A 22,803-nucleotide genomic window follows, 5' to 3' on the forward strand; every position below is an offset into this window, starting at 1 on the left:
GTAGCTCAATCACTATGTTAGAAGCTGAAGAATCAAAGACAAAAATGAAATGGTACCAGTTTATTTCTCTAAAGTTGCTTACATTTTCTAAAGCAAGACAATATGAACATGTAAATAAAAGTATAAAATATATACAAAATATTGAAAAATAAATACAAGATAATTAAGAAGGGAGACATTAACAGCTGGGAGGAGCAAGAAAGTCTCACATGGGAGGTGGCATTTAAACTTGAGCTTTGAAGGACTCTAAAAGGCAGGAGTGAGGGGGATACAGGCTATGCAGAAGCAAGAAGACAGGAGATGAAGAGACATTTTTGAGAAATAGCAAGAAGACTGGTTTTCTTAGGCCAAAAAGTTTGTGAAGGTGAGTAATTTATTACAAGCCTAGAATGATACGATACTGGGAGTCAGGTTGTGGGAAAAAGAATATTTTTTTTAATGTCTTTTGGTCAGGATCTGATTTTATCAATTTGGAGAATTTCTGGTATGGATACTTGGTCTACTAAATTAGTACCTGCATTGCAACTCATGGTCTTAGAGAGCTGCCTAGGGCATTGAGACTTCACTTACTCAAGGTCACACAGTCACTATGGGACTAGAACCTAGGTCTTTCTGAATTTGAACCCAGCTTTACTGTAGCAAGGCTGCACCTTGGCTTTTTCTAGATAGGAAAAGTAAGATCTTTTGAGATAAGGTAAAACCTACAGTTGTTCTGAAGTAAATTTTGGTCTCTGATTTTATCTTATAAAGATGGATTTATGGTAAAAATATGATACCAATGAAAATGCAAAGCACTTATTTTGTTGATGTTTATAAATAAGAATGATAGCAAAATTTAACTGCTTTTCCTGGATCCTATCCAGGATTTGTTCAGGAAGTCAGCATTTTGGCAAGCAGTGATGAAAACTAAACTTAGTAGGGATATAGTTAGCAATAGACCTTCCTTTTAATAGTTATTATTTTAGAGAAAAGAATTAAATAATAAATACAATAAATATTTTAGAGGAAATAATTAAATACTCACTTTGAATAATGTCAAGATTAACTAATGTTCCCATCAACCAGTGTAAGATGTAGCAAAAGCAGATGACACAAAGATGGGAAATAGATAATATGCAGGATGACAGAATGATGATCCAGAAAGATCTGAGAAAGCTGATATAAAATTCTGCCATGAGGTTTAAAGAAAGGTATTTGTACAATCACAGAATGTCATAGTTGGAAGAGACCTTTGAAGATGTCTACTTTAATTTGTTACAGAAAAGAATCTCCCATCCTCACCATAACATTCCTAGGAAGCAATCACTGAGTGACTAACACAAGACTTCTAGTGTTAGGAAATTCACTATCCATTGAAGAAGGATGTGATTTTTGGACAATCCTAATTTTTTTTAAAGCAAATTTCCCCTTTTATCAAGACTAAATCTACCCCCCTAAAATGTCTAACTAATCCATTTAGTTTTGTTCTCTGGCTAAGCCTAACAGGTCTAATTCTTCTTTCCCATGAGAGTCCTTCAAATATCTAAAGATTCCCTCCTCTCTTCTGATCTCTCTTCTCCGGGCTAAACATCCCCTGCCTTAAATAAGTACCTATTATGTGCCAGGTACTGCTAGTGGCTGGGGATGCAAACTTCATGAATGAAACAGCGTAAGAAAGTGGGTTATATTGCACTTCAGAAATTGCATGCTTTTTGCCCTTTGATCCAGCTATACTACTACTGGTATACTGCATACTGGTATGCTGGGTTTGTACCTCAAAGGGATTAAAAACATGTTTGTATAAAAATATTTATAGGCTGCCCTTTTTGTGGTGGCAAAAAATTGGAAAATGAGGGGTTGTCCCTTGATTGGAGAATGGCTGAACAAATTGTGGTATATGGCGATGATAGAATATTATTGTGCTATACGGAATGATAAACTGCTTGATTTCTATATCAACTGGTAAGACCTCTATGAACTGATGAAGAGTGAACTGAGTAGAACCAGGAGAACATTGTACCCAGAAGTGAAACACTGTGGAATCATCAAATGTAATAGATTTTGCTACTAATAGCAATGCAATGATCAAGAACAATCCTGTGGAACTTATGAAGAAGAATGCTATCCATATCTAGAGAAAGAACTATGGAAGTAGAAATGCATAAAAAACTATATTTATCACTTGGTTATATGGGTATATGATTTGGGGTTGTTTTTAGAAGCTCACTCTATTACAAAAATAAATAATATGGAAATAGGTTTTGAATAATAAGACACATGGAATAATAAGACACAGTGGAATTGCTTGTCAGTTCCAGGATGGTGGAATGAAGAGGGGAGGGAGAGAACATGAATCATGTAACCATGGGAAAATATTCTAAAAAAATAAAATAATGTGGAAAAAAATAGAAATTGCATGCTTTCAATGAGCCAAAGTAGCTTCCTGGTGCAAAAGGTTCATTGTTTTACCATTAGTAGTCTCCTTGTAATGCTATTAGGCTGCAAATTATGAAGCACTGGGATCTCAAAATAATCAAAACTACAAGTAACTCAAAGGGAAATGGAGAAGCTATGGATAAAGTAAGAAGCTGAAGCATTCGTCAATGGCAATGATATTCAAGGAATGTAAAAGACATCATTAATTATAAGGTCAAATAATAAGAACAAATAGTTCTTAAAAGAACTGCAAACTATTGACAATATGAAAGAGTGCTTCAAATCACTAGTAATTCTTTGGGATTGCCCTTCCCTCCAAACAGAGAGAGACTAAAGTTTCCATAACTTTTGCCCTGGAGATGGTACTCTAGATATATTCCCCAAGGAGATCAAATCAATCAGTAAACATGAGGTGCAATATACACCAATATATTTTTACCATTGATTTTTGTAAATAACTGGAAACAAAGAGGATACTCATTGATTGGAGAACAGCTAACCAAATTGTAGAACATGATTGTGATAGAATATTACAGGTACCACAAGAAATGATGAACATGAAAGTCCCAGGAGAATTACTGAAGCATAGGGAAGTCTGTAGAACCAGGAAAATGATGCATACAATTCTTCACCCAGAAACAGAATGCTCTATCAGTATAATGTCTTGGTTGGCTGTTGAAGAGATGTTATCCCAAGATATTATACCTCCCTCCCTTTTTCATAGGTTTGCTAAGCTGCTCCCTACCCTGCACCCCTTCTTTCTAATCTTTGCTATAAAGGATGATATTTTTCAATGGAAGAGGGAGGAAGGACATATTGAGAAATGATGGTGCTATAAAAACAAAATATATCAAAGCAAATTTTAAAAAAAGATATAAAGCATATATATGACTGGAAAAGGAAGTGAGCCAGTCATGTAGCAAGAGCAAGGGATGATGATACTAAGGAACAACATACTTCTTAATGAAGAACTCTATTCCATTTTAAGGCAAATTCAAGTTATAAAGTTCTGACATCTAATTGTTAGAAAGTTAGAATTGTTAGAACAGTTCATGTGTTCTATAAGTAGTCACAAAAGATTAACCTGCCTAGAAAAGGCTTTCAGCATTTTGGGTAGATTCTTTATGGATTTTTTGAAAAACGTGAACAAAAATCACATTGGACAAGAAGATATAGATGGCTTGGGGTTTGTATCAGTGGAGAAAATAGCCACATAGATGAAATAATAGATATTTGAAGTCCCCAAGGATATGTTCAGAAAAAAATAAAGAATGATAGCCTTGCTGTATTTTTCAGCAATAAGATCACATTCGGAGAAGTGGATTCAATTCTGGGGTCACTGGCATATGCCTGAAGTAATACGACAAGGATATGAAAACTATGCCACATGAGGAATAATGGAAGGAGCTGTGAATTTTTAATTTGTTGAAGAGTATCTGTGTACTATTCAACAAACCAAAAGTTATATATAAATAATATATAAAGATATATGTATGGAAGATATATGGTAGGTCTATTATATAGAAAACTAAATCAGTCCTAAGGGTTAAAAGTAGATTAGATACTTGAAATTATAAGAGAAGCAGATTTTAGCACAATAAGAGTAAGAACTTTTTTTTTTAAACCTTTACCTTCTATCTCAGAATCAATACTGTGTATTTGTTCTAAGGCAGAAAGAGTGGTAAGGGCTAGGCAATGGGGGGTTAAGTGACTTGCCTAGGGTCACACAGCTAGGAAGTGTGTGAGGCCAGGTTTGAACCTAGGAACTCCTGTTTCTAGGTCTGACTCTCAATCCACTGAACCACCCAGCTGCCCCCAGAACTTTCTAACAATAAGATCTACTTTTAAGGGATTTGGGGCTCCTGGTGAAGTAGTGATTTCCCAAGAACTGTAAATAATAATAAGAGCTAACATTTGCTTGTCATTTACTATGTGCCAGGCATAGTTTAAGCAGAGGTCTGACAGAACTGTGTCAAAAAGTTTTCTAAAGAAAATTGAATGATCTTTTATTAGAAATGTCAAGGAAAGGACATTTCTTCCTCTTTAAAATAGAGATTATTAAATATATAACTCAGATTGTATTACTTTGCCAGCTCTGGGAGGAGAGGAGGAAACAAGGAAGGGAGAAGAGATATAAGGGAAAGCACTTTGAAAATGGCAAAGCTTTGTACAAATGCAAAATTTTTCTTTTGTAAAAAAATCATTTAGAAGTTATGATTTAAATATATCATAACTTCAACATGATTTTTTATGTACACACACACATTTTTATTGTGCAATTTCTACATAGGCCACTCTCAAAAACTGCAACTTGAAAAGGTGCAAACCAGCACTGATAACAGGAATTTCCTCATCTGGGAGATTGTTATTCTAACAAAATCACAGGTCCAGTCTTTATTCCTAAAGAGACCAAGATATACAGGGAATACATTTTTAATAATTCAAATGAAATTAGGTTTAAATTATTAAGTGCACAATATGATTAAATATGAAATGGAAAGTAATCCATTTGGTGATTTATTGGCCTAATAATCAGTGGAGGGAAGTTTCTTTATCAAAACAGCTCTGAGATTTACATTGCAAAAGGACAGAAAGAAGCACAAATGTGACAGCTTTGACAAATCAAGGCTGAATTTATTCTACAGTTAAAAAAAAAAAGTTGTACTTGAGAGATCTGCATTTTAATGTACAATTTTCCCCCTTCTCCTATATATGTGGAAATGCCCATTTTATTTAAATACTTAAGAAGCAGGTAGGTGGTACAATGTGGGACCTGAAGTCAAAGACCTGAATTCAAATTTGACCTCAAACACTGCTACTAGCTAGCATTTATACAGTCTTTGCAATTATTATCTCATTTGTTCCTCACAACAACCCTGGGAGTTAGGTGTTAGTATTATTTCTATTTTACAGAGAAGAAAGATGAGGCTAAGAGGTCAAGTGACTTGTTCCAGGGTCACACAACCTGGGCAAGTCACTTAACTTCTCTTCCTTTCAGTTTTCTTATTTGTCAAATAGTAATGAAACCTCTCAGGATTGTCCTGAGGATAAAATGATATTTGTAAAGCACTTTGCCAACCTTAAAGTGCTACATAAATGCTAATTACTATAAATAAAAATATGTTTTCTCTCAAATTCAATACACAGAACAACTACTTATGACAAAGAATAGGAGGCTTCACTATTTTACATTGAATATCTCCCCCCTTTCTTTGTAAACAGTAAAGACTCTGCCTGACAATTGGTGAGTTGGGGCAGATAGGTGGCAGAGTACCAGTTTATATCTACTTTTTTTTTTTAAACCCTTACCTTCCTTCTTGGAGTTAATAATGTGTATTGGCTCCAAGGCAGAAGAGTGGTAAGGGCTAGGCAATGGGGGTCAAATGACTTGCCCAGGGTCACACAGCTGGGAAGTGTCTGGGGCCACATTTGAACCTACGACCTCCATCTGTAAACCTGGCTCTCAATCCACTGAGCCACTCAACTGCCCCCATATATCTCCTTTTATAGAATGCCAGTTTATGGAAGTCAGTAAGACTCATCTTTTCTGAGTTCAAAGCCTCAGATACTTCCTAGTTCTGTGACACTGGGTAAGCCATTTAACCCCTTTGTGTCGGTTTCCTCATCTGTAAAATAAGCTGGAAAAGGAAAATGCAAACACCACTTCAATATCACTACCAAGAAAATCGCAAACGGGGTCAGGAAGATTCCAACACGACCCAATAAAAAACCAACACATTTCTGAGCTATGTTAGGAGGGGAAAAATTGCTACCCAAAAAGGCTCTCAAATGTGGCCACGAAAACTTGGGCTTGATTGAAACGACTGAACGGCATCTAGTGAATTCCCTGATTCAAGTGACTCGGACCACAATTCCCAGACACATAGTGTGACCTTCAACAAAGACCGGTTGACTTAACAAGTCCTGCCATTGAGGGGTTCGGAATGATGAGTTTAAACTCGTTTCTGAGTTTGCTTGATACAATTCCATGGAGTGTATCCCCCAAGCACGCAATGCAAAGACAATGAAAAGGACCCCTACCCAGAGGGGGTGGAGGAACAATCTGAAGGAACGAGGGAGGAATTATTAGGCGCCTACTATGTGCCAGGCTGGGGCCGGCTTGAAGGGGGCTAGAGGTGGTCTGGGAAGGAAGAGGAAAGAGGCTGCTTTGGATAATCCCCGAGAAAGGACACCTTTCACGGAGGTGCACGAAGGGCAAGGTTAAGGTCAAGGCACACCCATCCACGTCTCTTCTCGGATTCTTCCAGTGGTTGACAAACACCCCAGTAGTTTCTTGTAAACCACACTGCTCTTGCCCTCTCAGGTGCCACCTGCTGGCAGCCAGGCCGCTAGGTAGGGATCCTCACAAAAAGCCACCACGCTCCTTCCTTCTTCCGCTCACCTCTATACTTCCCCTCTTTCTCTCCCGCGGGTAACTCATACGCGTGCGCAGTTGCCATCCTGGGGAAGTCCCTAGGGTGGAGTGGTGGAGAGGGGAGACTACAACTCCCAGAGGGCAATGCAAAACGGGAAAAAAACCCAATCTCCCAGTCCAGAAGCAGCGGGGGTTGGCGGGAGGAGGGGAAGGTGAAAGCTCGCGCGTCGCGAGAGCGAGGCCCAGGCGGGTGGGGGGGGGGTGAGGAGGAAGAGGAGGAGGTGATGTCCCACAATACCAGGCGGGAGGGCGGGTAGGCGGCTTGTATCCGGGCTGTAGGGCTAGTAACCTGGGACTCCGCTGCGTCGCTGCTGCCTCACCGCCGCTGCCGTTGCTGCTGCCGCTTGCAGTCTCTGGAACGCGAGAGGAAGCGATGCGGAGGGGTGGAAAATGGCAGAGCTGCAGATGCTCCTAGAAGAAGAGATCCCGTCCGGCAAGAGGGCGCTGATCGAGAGTTACCAGAACCTGACCCGGGTGGCGGACTACTGTGAGAACAACTACATACAGGTGAGAGGGGGGAAGGGAAAGGGACTTGAGGGGGGGGGGGAAGAAGGAAACAGCCCCTCACCCTGGTCCCCACCCCCGGCCCCGGGGAGAGGCGCTGTCGACTGCCTGCCCGCCGCCCCCCGCCCGGTCTCCGCTACAGGAAGTGGGCTGGGGTGGGAAGAGAAGGGGGAGAGCGAGAAAATGGGCGAGCGCCCGGAGGGGACCCGCCGCCGCCTCTCCCTCCACCCACTTGCCTGCCTGGCTGTGGGGCTGCCCCGCTGACACCCCCTTGCGCTCTCCGGCTCATGCATGCTTCGGCTGCTGCTCCCGCTGCTCCAGACGCGCCTTGCCCGAAGTGAGGCTGGTGCCTGCGCGCTCGCCTGCCTTCCTATCCCCAGGCTCAGAAGGGCGAGAGGGACGAGGAAGGAAACTGAGGCAACTAGGGAGCGAGTGTGCGTGTGAGTGTGATTGGGTATGTATGAGTGTGAATGTGTGTGAGATTCTATGTATGTGGGTGTGAGTGTATGATATATGTGACTGTGCGTGTATGTGACTGTGTGGATATGAGTGTACGATTGCGTGTGTGTGCATGTGTGTAATTGTATGGATATATGTGTGTGACTGTGACTGACTGTCAGGGAGAGGGTGGGGTGAGCTCAGGGTGGTGGTGGATTATGTCAGCTCGCCCTAGAGGGTGTGCCTTGTATTCTATTTTATTTTTTTTTATTTAGTCATGAGTCACCTCGCTGGGGAGAAAGGCCTTTTGAGGGTGGTCTCCGGAAAGGGAGAAAGTGAGTTGACCCCCAAAACCTTTGGTCTTGACTTGGGACTCCCCAGTTTCCAGACCGGTTTTCCCCCCTCTGTCATCGGTTTCACTTCCGTTCCTCTGCCGGACCGTGGTTGGGGTGATCGGATAGAATAATTTGTTGTGAATTATTTTTAACCACTGGAGAGATGCCTTGATGACTGCCTCCCCTCCTCCCAGCCCCATAAAAAATAAAAAAGTTCTTACAACTCCTCGATTTATCGACAACTTAGAGCCTTTTCATTCTGTTTGGTTCCCTATTTTCTGAGGGCAGTTTTCGTTTCCTTCCAACCCATGTAGATAGTCAGGGTGATTAAAAAGTGTCTCAAAGAAAGAAAATAAGATATATACATATTTAAATATGAATGTGAATGTGCAGATATATACACAAACATTTCTATATACCTACACAAATATATATGTATACACACATGCAGGGGTTCCAAAAGTCAGAATTGTCCTAAGAACACTATATAATATAAACATCATGAAATAATCCAAAATCATGCAATTTAGAGAATGCCTAGAGAATTTTTATTATTGCTTGTCAATTAATTTTCTTGATCTGAGCCCAGAAGGAAATCTCTCAACTCAGCTTTAGATTTTTAGGGTGTGGAAATAATGGACAAATTGTAAAGATTAAAATTCATATTAATCTTGTGATAGGAAGTTCCCTAAATACTGGATAGTCATGGCAGATACAGACTTTTGAAAGGTTTAGGTTACTTCAATAATTAGGAGGTATAGAAAGAATTGTCCTTTCATGTAGTTATTTATCTTGTCAATGCTTACAATTCCTCCACTTTATCTCTCCTTAAAACTAAAGCCAATGAGTAGTTGCTTTTGTAATATTTAGAATCTTGTTCAGTTTTCATATTCCTTTCAATATTTATCAAGCCTCTACTGTCTGCTAGACATTGTGCTATTACTTATACTATATCTGTAGAAAAGATTATTGATTTATTCTTATCCATTGATAACATGGGTTTTTTAAAAAGTTCATTTTGTCATCAGGAAAAATAATCTTGTAGTTCACCAAAATGAAAAGCCAGGTCTTGAAAACTTGGGTGAAAATTGGAAGGATCTTACAAATCGAAATATAAAATACCTTATTTTAATCTTCTAAAAACCTGTTTCCAGAGTCTACAAATAGATACTTCAAAAAGGGGAGGTTCCATTTTATAGGTTTTATATGTTGGGAAATATGACAGGAACATGGTATGGTAACTAATACATGTTTTAACCTGTCCAACTTTTTCTTACTTTGCCAGTGTAGTTGTTTTTTGTTTTTCTATTGCAAAACTTGGAAGCAACTTAAAACTCTACCAGTAGTCTCCTTGAATAAGATAAGTTACTTCATATTCTCTTCTAGACTTATTTCCCCTAGTAAAACTAGAAAACTAAAAATCCTATTAATGATTCTCTTAACTTTTTCATTTTGTCAATTGAGCATCAGTGGATTGTTTTTTACCCTAAGCCCTTAAAAAGGTAGTAAATATTTTTAAAATGATATGTACATAAAACAATGCTTATCAGAATATATTCCTTTACCTTTTAGGCTTTGCTTATGCCAGTTGCCTTAAGCCATCCTGTCCTCCTAGGCAGTTAGAAAGTAAATATGGTGCTGGTGGTATTGGTGAAAGCTGTCACCACTACTGTACTTGTCATTGCTGTGGCTGGATGAAGTTCTTATTAATGCTTCTCATGAGCAGTCTCTTGGTTCCTTATCTGTGTTTGATTTAAAGGTTGAGGCATAAATTTTCTTAAGCCTTTTTTGTGACCTTTCTGTGTACCCTTGGTACTTTCTGGTATAAGGAACCCATGCATTGTGTAAATAAATATCTTCTGACAGGGTAATGATTATGATGTGTAGCTCTGTATCTTTTGAAAGGAACATTCCTTGTCCTGAAGTAGCTCTGATTTTTTAGATGATAATTTGAATGAAGGTTTGACCTTTTTTACAGTTTGGGTAATGTTGAATATACTGGGGATATTTAGCCTGGAGAAGAGAATTTAGGGAAGATACCACTGCCTTCAAATATGTTTCAAATAAAAATGTTCTCTTGAAAGAAGAGAACAGATATAGGCTGATCAGCTTCTAAGAAGTAAATTAGAACCAATTATTGGAAGGCAAAATATTTGGCAAAGTGTGGAGAAGACCTTCCATGGATTGTGTTGTAGTGAAGTTTTCATTTCACATCTTAAAACAGAAGTATATGACCTTTTGTCAGGGATTTGTAAATTAGATCAGGGGTTGGACTGTATGACCTCTAAGGTCCCTTTTGAACTGTCAGAATCTGATTCTAGTGCACTTCAATTAGACTTACTAACAAATGCCCACGTTTGCGGTGCAGATGAGTTTTAAGAGCAGTTTTGTGAATTTGTAGACTGTCCTCATTGTAGTGAAAATGTGACCATATGATCACAATTTGAATTGTGTATTTACAGATTTTGCAACTAAGAATGGTATATAGCATTTACTATCTGCTGTCTGAGAAATACATTTTTAAAGTTCTGTCCCTGATACCATGGCTATTAGAAAATGAGGTTATTGGAAAGTCTGGATGATAACAGATGAAAAATGATTTTATCAGTTTAAATTTTGGTTTATTCTCTCAAATGTAGCCAGATTAAATTTGTCAGAATAATCCTCTGTTCTCTTTGCTTCTTTCCTATTTCTTTCTTAAGGGAATCAGTAACCAAATTCCTCCTCTACAATGCAGCACACTTCTTTCTCTGTTCCCTTTCCACCACTCAAGTTTAGGCATTTATTACCACTTCTCTGGACAGTTGAATCCCAGTAAGACTTATTGTTTCTACTTTCTTCCCCACTATCTTTTGCACAGCTTCTAGACTAATATTTCTTTGGTACAGATCTGGCTATGTCACTTGCCAGTCTTATTTGACTATCAATTTTCAGGTATACTTTAAATTCCTTTGAATTCATTCAAGGTTCTTCACTTCACTGTCACTTCCTTCTTCAGCTTTCTTTATGTTCACTTCCACCTAAATTACTGGAATAATGTCTGTAGTTAGAAGTATGTTAGAACTCTGCACCTAAACTTACTTTGCTTCTGAACAGGCAATGTGTTTTCCTGACAGTTTCTGTGCATTTTCTTGAGGTATTCTTTATACCTGGGATAGCTTCCCCTTCTCCTCCCATAGCACTTTTTTGGGTTAACTTGCTAATATCCTTGCTGTTTATTAGTCTGTATTATGGTTTGGGTATAAATTCCACAAATGCTTACTCAGTATCACCTTTATTGTAGCAGTGTTGTGCATAAAAAATGTGTTGAATAAATGAATCATTAAGTACTACCAAAAGGCGGCATCTTTTAGTGTTTTAGTGTATGAAGTGTTGAATTGTAGCAATTGGACCCTATTAGCATCCTTATATAGGTCCTTCACTTCTTTGACAGCTTGTTGATTTCTTGTTTACAACCTGTATCACCCGTAGCAGTAAATAAAATACTTGGTAGCATCAAGAAAAAAAGACATGCAGGAAAATATCTGAAAGCATCGCTACCTGTATACAAGGCCTTGAAATAATGGTCCATTAGATTCCATGGCATATGTGTTTCTGGTCTTAAACATGATGGAACTGGAGAACTAGATCCACAAGTTCTTCATCTGGGGTCTACACATTTATTTTTAAAATACTATCTTGATAACTGTATTTCAGTATGGTTTTTCTTTTGTAATTCTTTAAAAATATTACTCTGGGAAGAGGTCTATCACTAGACTGCCAAAGGGGTAGTTTACAAACTGAGGTTTTCTGACTCCAGAATTATTCTCTTCCATCTTACTACCCATCCAAAGAAATGGAATAATAAGCTAGACATATAAATCAAAAACTTTGACCCTTTTCTTGAGTGACTGATTCACAAATGAATTTCTAAATTAGCCTGAAGTCTTTCAGAATGCTTTTCTTATCTCTGAGGTTAATGTTAAGGGTGACAGTGTATCTCTGACACCACTTTTAGTGATAGTCAGATTGTAGGGTTAGGTAGACCACGGAGCTGGTCTAATTTGTTAATTCTTATGTTTTGTGAATGGTACTTCCCACCCTCTGCCAAGTCAAATAACTGATTTTTCATATGATATCATGCTATTTGAAATTTGTATTGAATCTAGAAATAAGCATTGTTTTTTCTTTGAACCTAAAACATATTTAACATTTTTAAAGTTTTAGTTATAATTAGATTTCATTTTAATTTTTTTTAGCATTTTTCTAAATAATCTTGACTGTAGGATTTTGTTAGTTTTTTTTGGTGTGACTTAAAAATAATTACTAAAATATTCTCTTAATCATGAGAAAGCTTAAATCATATTTTCTCATGCTTTTCCCAGCTGATTTAATCTCTGGGGTATGCTAACACTTTTTTTGGAGTGAAATATGACTCTTTTATATGTCATTTGTGTTCTGATCTGACTGTCCCTTTGAAGAACCCCTCCCCTAGAACCTCAGTGAAATTGTCAACTTAATATTAGACAGCCATGAATTCAAAGTCCAAGATGTGTCCTGAATGAAAGACTTACTGCTATGAGGAAAAAGAGGCTTAAGGGAACTTTAGAAGAATATGCAAATATATTCCAGTAAAGTACATAAATACTGCTGATGGGAGAAGTAGAGGTAAAAATAGGAACAAGTTAAACTGTAATTTGGGGGTACTTTTGAGGCTTTGGTAAAGGAAAGAAAAACAAACTTGTAGGAATTATTTTTGTTTCTGTAGTAGGGCTGGTTGATGTGCTTAAGAAAAAATAAACCTTAGTAGCAATTTGCACTTTTCATTGCATTACTCTTACCAGGTACTCAAAAATGGAATGAAATAGTTTTCAACACATTCCATATATATGACAGTATACAAAGGAATGCTTGGGGCTTTATACAATATAAGAAATGCATGGTAGCTGATCTCAACCTACCACTTACAGGAAGGGTACTGATGGATCAGAAAAAAATAGTGAATTTTTTTGAGATAGTAACTTTACTAATATTTAGACAGTATGTTTAGTGTTAATTAAGGAGACAGATTTATTTGTCATTACCACTGACACTATGTTACCAAAGCCATAGTCTTTTTAGCTTTGGTTCTTGCTCATGTCTTTCATTAATAGAATAAAACAATCATTTTCTTTAACAGAAATAGGATGCCTACTAACAGTGATATTCATGAAGAAAATTGCACAACAAAAGTTTGCAATGGCAGAGATTCTTGTTGCATATCAAAATTGATATTGATTAGGTAACCTATTGAATTTTAAGAAAATATGATGTTAATTTATTTGAACTGTAGTGAAACTCATTATGAACCCTCTATTGTGCTAGGAGGATAGTGTATTTGCTTTTGATTGATAGAGTGAAGAATTTTCTGATAATATTATGAGTATCTGGAATAAAAGACAACTCAATTTTCCTTAAATAAAAAAATGGGATCATGAATTTAGATCTGGAAGAGACCATAAAGGTCATCTAGCTAAACCCCTCTTCTTACAGATGAGGGTGAGGGTTAGGGTTAGTGCGAAAAGTGAAGTGATTGCCCCAGGTCATGTAGAACCCAAAATGAAATCTGGCACTCTATCCACTGTATCTCATTGGAACTCTCTCTTAGGCAGCAGTGGTGCTTTGGCTTTTAATTTGATTTGACGAGTGGTCTGGGTCTCCTAGTGACTTCTTTGAATTTTATGTCCTGTTGTTGATTTCTGCTGCTTTTGTTACTTGCCCTAATGAGATCCCCAAAGACTGAATTGTGGTGGAGAAGAGTTTACTTGGTATCTGTCTTTGAGTAGAAAAAGCTGAAGGTGAACTAGTAATGACCTAGGCCCTACACCTTGAGTTGGAATTTGTTCAAGCTTTTCACACTAGTGAGATGACTGAGGTCATTGTACTTCCTGTGGGTCTGGGAACCTCCTAAGCTTGACCTGGGTGGAGGACATCAAACCCTGAATTACTAAACCAAGATGAATGATCCTGTTATAGTCACTTCTCCATTTTGATGTCTTCATTCCCTTTCAACTCCTGGAGGGAATTAACATATCCAATGTTTTAAGTGTGACAATGAAAAGTAAAAATCTAGCTTGTATTTAAGTTGATTATAGTAGAGCACAGGAAATTCATCTCCTACCTTTCTGTCATAGGGCTAAAATACTTCTTTAGGGGCAAGATGGTATAGAACGAAGAGTAATGGACTTACAGTCAGGAGATCTGAGTTTAAGTTCTGCTTTTACTACTTACCACCTGTGTGATTTTAGGAAAATCAGTGAATGTTCCTAGGCTTTAGTTTCCTCATCTGAAAAATGAGTGAATTGTATTAGATGCACTTCCTGAGGTCCCTTCCACCTCTAGACTAGGACTTCTGAACCATTTTGATGTCAAGGACCCCTCTCGTCGTCTGGGTAAGCCTATGGATAGACACCTCAGAATGATGTTTTCAAATCTATAAAATCCATAGGATTATTACAAAGAACACTAATTGAAATATAGTTATCAAAATTTTAAAAAGTTCATGGATTCCAGCTTAAAAACTTTTTCTGGAATTATGACTTCAGTGTCTGCTACTTTCTAGCTGTAATTCTTTAATCATAATTTAGTATACATAAGTAAAATTTCAATTAGAGAATTTTTATGTTCTGATACTGTAATGGAAGAAGTAGTTAGGTTTTAGGAAAAACTTCCAAATTTTCTATGTAATTTAATATAAAAATTAGGCTTGATATGCAGAATTTCACTTTACAGATTGCCTTTTAGTAATGCATCTATTGAATGTATTGTGGAATACTATTTCTTTCTATATGATAAATATAATATAGTCATAATAAGGTTGAAAAGCTGTAAAATATTTCTAAGAGACTAATATGACATCATCTAGTAATTAAATCAAATGTGAAATAAGAGCATCCCAAATATTAAATCAGTGATGCAGATTGTCTTGTGATTATTACAAGGGGTCAGTTTCAATCACGAATAGATTTTTAAGATATTTTTAATCAGAATACCTCCAGAATTCTAAAAATATACATATGATAGTGAAATTGTTTTTTGAGAAGACTTTTAAGTGATATTTTATGTCACTAACTTGTTATGATGAAATTGTACTTACCTCACAGTTAACTGGCTTCTATAAAAGGGAAAGAGTTTACATTTTTCAGAACCCTTATTTACAACATAGGAGGAAATTAGAGGGTTCCTCTTTTATTACAGAAAATGCATGTTTTTCATAGACAAGCTTCATGTTTTTCATAGACAAGCTTCGACTTAGTTCTGCTCTTAACTGTTAGAACTTATTAAACCTATGCTCATGGAAGCTCAGCTGTATTATATGTTTATAATATCAAGTGGATCTAATCTCCAACTTTCAGATTTATAACATATTCTAAAAATGTATGCTGCTTTTATTTGTATTGGTTTTCCCCCATCCCAAGATGCTTGTCCTCCACAAATTTGTTACCAATCTTATTTTTCTTGAGAGTAAATTTAAAAAAAAAAGTAAGATCAAAGTTTCTTTGATTATGATATTTATTTAAAGTAAGTTATGAGGAAGTAACAAAAATGTTTTGAAGATGAGGGCACTTAAACACACCCCAAATTTACACAACTATAAAGCTTCAGAAAAAAGGCAGTTAATCTTGTGAGACTCCATTGGCATAAGATAGAATCTGTGTCAAAGCACATAAGAAGTTTATTTTACATTTAATTTGTTTTTTTAATCCTTGAACTAGTTTTTTCAGTATGGATTAGTGACTTGGTAGATTTAATGACTTCATTTTGTGGTAATGGATGCCTGCATTTTAAATAACATTGTTGAATATCTTTTAATGTACAGTCGACTATATTGAACATAAAAGCCTGCAGTTCATTGAGTATTTCCTGATAAATCTTGAAAGCTACATGTAGAGGAATTCTCTAAGCACTAATGTATGTTAATTGTTTTGGTCAGTGAATCATATTGGCTCAAATGATTACTTTGTTTCATTTAGGAAACAACTTCCAAATGACAATTTTGGTCTGTGAACAGTAAGGCTTTTTGAAGCAAGAATCTTATTGGCAGCATAATAATAGAAATCCATTTATTAAAAAATTTTCATATGTTTACTTCCTCTTCTCAATTTAATCTACTAAAATATTTTAGTAACTCCTTGAGTGTACCCTGAACCTTGTACCGGTTATATGGTAGAGTAGAGCCAAAATTGGGGAGGGGAGAAGGGGAGACACAGCTCCCTTTTCCATTGAGTGTCTTCTTCAATTGTGTGATAAATTTGAGTTTCTTTTTTTAAGGAAATCAGAAGAAATGCTGGCAGGGACTTCCTCCCAAAAGCACTTATTTATTATTTCTGGAATGTATTTTCTTTTTTATCTTTCTCCCTTTGCCAAATTTAAAAAAAATTAATTAACTCTGTTACATTAAAAAAAATTTCCCAGGACTAGAGAAGGCATCATTTCACAAAAATTTGGAGGTGGACATACGCAAATTATTTTTCAAACAATATTTCTGTTCCTGTATGTAATCTCTTAGCTTTGGACATTCCACCCTTCATAATTTCATGTAGATCTTTCCATGTTTTTCTAAAATTAACCTCATATATTCAGTTTTTGAGCCATAAAATAGACAATAAGATCTGATTAATTGATTTCTACTTGGGATCAATCTAGTCAGTCTCTTGCTGTTAAGTTAGTTGTAGGTTGGGAAACCTTTTACCTTCTGCTATGCTGTTAAACTGCAGAATTAATAATTTTAGCTTGCTGGAGTAGTAGAGGAAGCTCTCCATGTGGCAGTGATCTCAAAACTCTTGCTTTGTTCATTTTTATTGATGTTTACTCATTTAAAAAAACCAACCCAAACCAAAAATGAAATAAAACCCTTTCTTCAATATTTCAGGTCTTTTTGAGAGATTCTTTTTATATTTACTGCCTCATAATTCATTTTTTGCAAGAATCTTGTCAGAATTGCCTGGGACACAAGTGTGAACCACAGATCTGGAAGAAATATTTTTGCAATGAGAAATATATACATAGATTTCTTTGTAAAGGTGCTCTTACATTGTGACAGATTGAATATAAGGTCTTGGAGATTTAGCTTGTCATCCAGAATCCTTTATCCTGAAGCTTCTCCAAGTCCAGGGCTGTTGAAATAGGCTGTGATTCCCCTTGTTCTTTAAATTATAGTGAGTCTAAAAGATATCTGTTAAATTGAAATAGTTAAGCATGAAATAGTTAAGTAAAAAGGAACTGAGGAATGTAAATGGATAATGCCTCAAGGAGTTTTTAATCTGGATCAGGAATTACAATCTAGTTGTATAATTCACAGAAATTTAGAATCATAGGTTTAGAAATTTAGAACTGGAAGGGCCCCTTGGCAGTTCAACTTTCTCACTTTTAACATAATTTTTTCTTGGATTGGTTAAGTAATTTGCTTAGGTGTTCGTTAAGTGGAAGATCTAGGATTCAAACTCAGGTACTTTGATTCTAAACTGATTCTATTTCATCATGCTAACTCAAATAGGAAAATGGAAAAGTTTGGAGGAAATTTGGGAGTAGAAATACTAAAATACCAAATATGATTAATTATTGCTGAAGAAAAATAAATAATTTGTAATTAAAAAAAACTATATATAGAGTAGAATCATGCTTTCTTTGGAAATTAAAAAACAACATATCATGGTGGTGATAACACATAATCCCTACAATAAAAACTCTATATTCAGGGACAGACCTTGTGCCAACTGTTTTAACTTTGAAATCTTGATTCCAACCATGCCACCCTCCCACTAGCATTTAATCAATGCTAGTGGCTGTCTATTGTCTCTAGAATAAAAATATATAAAGCTCCCTTTCCTTTCTAAAGCTTTCCATATTCTGACTCTCCCTTCCTACCTTTCCAGTCTTCTTTCACCTTAAATCCCCCACATATTTTGCAACCTACTGATACTGATTTCCTTAATGTTCTTTGCACATGACATTCTGTTTCCAGACTGAGATTTTTCCCTAACTGGCCCCCAATAATGGGAACTTTATTCCTAATGACATTCCTAGTTCCCTCAAATCTCATCTAATGTCCCATCTTCTATCAGAAGCCTTTCCTCACCCTATGTTAATACTAGTGCCTTTCCTCTGTTGCTTATCTCCAGTTTATCCTTTTTATATCTAGTTTGGCCAGAGTTTTTGCATGTTGTCTCTCCTGTTAGACAGCTTCTTGAGGGCAGACCGTTTTAAAATATCTGGCATATATAAATATTTAATAAGTGCTGTTGATTAATATACTATAAACATCTTTTTGAACCAAGGTTTTTAGAAATAAAACCTTTAAATATATACTTAAGAGATTTAAACAATGGAAATCAAATAGTTGGCATACTATAAAATGTTGCCTCAAAAATGTTTTATGTACCTTCCTGAGATCAAATGATACTGTTGATTTTTTTTCTCTGCAAGATTGCAAATTCTATTCAGTTTCTCATTTGATGCTGTTTTATTTCTCATTTGGTAGAATAGGTGAAGATTTAATGTGAAAGATTAGGGGAAAAAATTGGTAACAAAGTAAATGAATACTTTGAGGTGAGGCTAGAGTTTGAAGAGTATGGTTGAACTGGCTTACTTTTTTTGAAATCCAGGGAGAATTGAATATCGTGAAAATTTTGCAAGATTGGAAGCTAGAGGAGGAGGTGCTTCTATCAAGGCCCCAGAAACTTCAAATGCTGACTTTAAGGCAGATATTGCTCTAGGCTGTGGGTACAGACATCGAATGCTTAGTCTAGTTGGGGAGACAGGATGTAAACATGGTAAAATTTAAAGATCAAAATCATAAAGGAACAGTTCAAACAACAATGAAAATATTTGGCAATTACATTTTACAAATGATGGCTATTGGAATGAAGATAAGGAAGAAAGACTACTTCCTCAAGGCCCCTCACAGCCCTTTTTGATGCTTCCTTCCCTTATAGACAGTCTGTCAGTTGCCAAGTTATTTACTACTTCTTCACATCTGATTGCTTTTATCTGCTCATACAGCCACTCTTCATTGGTCTCTGCTTTTAGTCTGTTTCCTCTCTGGTCTTTCCTTGGTTGCCATATTTAAATTCCTCAGGCAAAAGTGACATCTTGTCATTAACCTTTCTAAAAAATTTATTGGTAATTATCTTTCAGTACTTGATTTCCTTTATAATCTTATGTATTTTAACTTTTTTCATTTAAAAATATTCTGAGAAGGGGTTTATAGACTATCAGAATGCCAAAAGGAGACCATGAAACAAAAAAAGAGAATACTTCCCTTAGTCACTCCACTTTTTCTCTAGGATAATACAGACTTCAGCCTGGCCTCTAAGTCACCTTACAGTTTGGCTACAACCTACTATTTCATATTAGTCCCCTTCAATCACTTATATGTTCCAGCAAATCTAAGATACTATTTATTTCCCAAATTTGACATTTCATTATCAGCTTTTGTACATGAAAGTAAGAAGTCTGTGCCTATAAATGCACTTGCCTCATATCTAACTCTTAGAATAGTTATCTTTTGAAAGAAGCTTAGGTCAAGTGCCAACACCTTTGGAAGTCTTTCCTGATACTTTGTTATTCTTTTCTATTTGGCCCAAGGAATTTGTGTGCTCTTTCAGGGCAGGGGTAATTTGTGTGTGTGTGTGTGTGTGTGTGTGTGTGTGTGTGTGTGTGTGTGTGTAATATATATTATATATACATTACATATATACACATATACAGTGATTTGCACATTGTAGGTACTTAAATTTTTTTTGGCTGTTAGGGAAGATTTATTATTTAGGATTTGAGTTCTGTCTTGAAAGATAGGAGAGATCTAGTTTGATTGAATAAAAGGGTTGGCCAGTATTTTAGGCAGATGGAACCTGACTGTGAGCAAAAGCTTTGATAAAATGCCAGGTATTTGTGTCCATTGAATATAGCAGTCACTTTGGCCAGAGTTTGTAGTAGAGAGTAGCAGAAGAAAAATCTTGCAAGGGATAGAAGAGTTTTTGAAGGGAGGCAGGTGTCTTGGTAAAAAATGATTTGGGGCATTTAATTTGAGAGCTATGAGTTGGGTGACTTAGAGTTGGGTAGAATCTGGGGCCAAGAAGGTAAGTTAGACTGAGTTTGGATGTTGTAAGAGTCTTAGTTATTGGATCCAGGTGGTAATGGAAAAAAAGGAAATTGATGTGAAGTTGCAAAGGAAAAAAACAGGTAGGATTGCCTGAATATGTTGGTCGTGGAAGATAAAAAGGGAGTAATTAAAGGCAACCAAAGTTTTGTTCTGTTAATTCCTCACCTCTCCCTTTCTAATAGTTCCCTTTTTTCTATCCTAAAAAAAGTCTTCCCTTAACCCTTTTAACACTTCAGGCTATTGCCCTATTGCTTTCCTTCGGGACTTTAGAAAGAATAGTCTGCAGCAGGGGTGTCAAATTAGATCTCTGTGGGCTTCATATTGACTTAGAAAGCCACAAAATAACATTATGTATGTTGTATTGTATTTTTATTTATTAAACATTTCCCAATTTAATTTTTAACTTGTTTGGGTCAAACCCTTAAGTTTTGCTGGCTTCCGCTTTGACACCTTTGGCCTATATTAAGAGACCTCTACCCCCTGTTTTTTTAGGGTCCCTGGAGCTAAGAATGGTTTTTTACATTGTAAAGTAAAATTTTGTTTTATTTTAAAATGTTAAAAATGTTCTTAGCCTACAAGGAGTCAGTCAGGATTGACCCTCAGTTATAATTTGCTCCAGTTGGTATCAACTTTTTTACCACCTTCTACTCAAACCCCCTGTAGTCTGGCATCATTTTGCCCAACAACTTTCTCCAAGGCCACTGATGACTTTCTTATTACTAAGTCTAGTGCACTTTTTTTTGATCTTCATCCTTTATGACCTTTCTGCTGCATTTGACATAATAGACTATTTCTTGTAAAGGATAGCTTTTCTTCCCTTTGACCTCTGCGACATTTGTCTTGTGGCTCTCCCATTCAGTGACTACTACTACTACTTTTTTTTTGCCAGCTCTTTGTCCTCCTCTCAATGCTTTTAAATTTAGGATGTTCCCAAAGGTTTTGTCTCAGGCCTTTTCCCCTTGTTCTTAGAATCTTATTTATATTGGTATTTTAAAAATCACATACATTTCTTAATATATATTATTTCCAGATTTTATTAACTTCTCTGCAATGTCCACTTTGATAATTTCATTTACAGGTGTCTCCTAAATCTATCTTTATTTTTTTCCTCTTCTTCAAGCTTCAATCTGTTTCAAGAGCCTGTTGTCTGTTTCTACCTGAATGTCCCTCATAGTGTTTAAAACTCAGTGAATCATCTTTCATTTTCCCATTAGCCCCTCTTCCTACTATATCTCTTTTGCAGATATTTTCACTGTCCCTCCTCTCTCCTCTCTACTTAACCTTAGAGTTATTGTTAACTCTTCCATCTCTCTCAATCCCCAAAACCATTCAGTTGCCAAGTTCTGTTGATCATAGGAGTATCTCAATTCAGGGCCTTTTTTTAAGCTATTGTAACCATCATAGGGAAGATCTTCATCTTTTTGTTGGGGGTGGTGATGGTAAGAACCTAGACAATTGTAATACCTCCTAACTGGTTTTGCCTTTCCAATTGAGAAATGTGTCATTCTTTTTTTTTCTTTTCAAAATGTTCATTGTTTCCCTGTTGCCTATTGAATAAAGTATAAACTAGTTATCTTTGTATTTGAAGTCTTTCATAATCTGGCTCCAACTTAACCTTTCTTACTTTATCTCATCATTCAAACTATTCCTCATCATTTATTCTACATTTCACTCCTCTCCCAATTCAGCTTTTGCTCATTCTGACCCTCGTACCCCATGGCTAAAATGGTCTTCTCCCAGACATCTGTGATGTCCTTTTTTCCTTTAAGAGACTCAACTTCAATTCTTTTTCCTTTTCATGAATCATTATCTGACACCTCTCTCCATCACAATCTAATGACCTAACACTTTACTTCATACAGTATTATTTGTTTTACCTTTCATGAAACTGCTAGATGATAGCTACAGGCTAGTTTTCTTCATAAAGAATCTTATCTGAGCATTGAACTGAAAACATCGTCCATTAATAAAAACTGGCAATGCTTTAAAGTTTCAAAATGATTGATTAGGAAATAACTAGTAATATTTAAACAATATCTTATTTCAACCTTACAAACCTCACATGTACGCCCTCTAGAAGTATCTTTATATTACCCAACAGTTCTTTTTCTGGAGATGGATAGCATTCTTTGTTATGTCCTTCAGAATTGTCCTGGATCATTGTATTTCCAGCAAAGCTTTCTAATACAACACATTTCTTCTTAAAACATTCCTATGAACTGTGTTACCATTATTATTAGATTGTACTTGAACTATATTGTACTTAAAGTAATATACACAAATAAAAAGGCTTTTTAAAAAATGATTTTTAATCCAGCTTACTCCTAATTGAATTCCCCATGATATACAATCCTCTCCAGTTAAGTAAAAGAACCTAAGCCAGTGATGGCAAACCTTTCAGAGATAGAGTGCCTGGCTCTGTTTCTCCCCCTCCCCCCCAACTAGAGAGGGAGGAAGTGCTCCTATTGGGCTGCTGGGCAGAAGAGGGCAGGTCATGTGAGAAGTGTCCTCAATGCAGGTGAAGAGGGGGAGGGAAATGGCCCAACCACTCTGCT

At 36.5% G+C, this 22,803-nt stretch overlaps 1 protein-coding gene across 9 annotated transcripts in view; it reads left to right on the plus strand.

Annotated features, from left to right (window-relative positions):
- Window positions 1-7,024: 7,024 nt before the first annotated feature.
- Window positions 7,025-22,803, plus strand: part of ABI1 (abl interactor 1) — a 103,908-nt gene continuing 88,129 nt past the window's right edge. For 8 of the 9 annotated variants that reach the window (XM_001367317.5, XM_007504841.3, XM_001367359.5 and 5 more), the window contains exon 1: window positions 7,027-7,357. In XM_001367317.5, the coding sequence (XP_001367354.2) occupies window positions 7,241-7,357 (117 nt within the window). In that variant the 5' untranslated portion in view covers window positions 7,027-7,240. Of the gene's footprint in view, window positions 7,358-22,803 lie in introns of all 9 variants that reach the window. The other variant, XM_001367409.5, reaches the window with a different exon arrangement.

Source organism: Monodelphis domestica, chromosome 5, assembly GCF_027887165.1.
Source record: "Monodelphis domestica isolate mMonDom1 chromosome 5, mMonDom1.pri, whole genome shotgun sequence".
NCBI lineage: Eukaryota > Metazoa > Chordata > Mammalia > Didelphimorphia > Didelphidae > Monodelphis > Monodelphis domestica.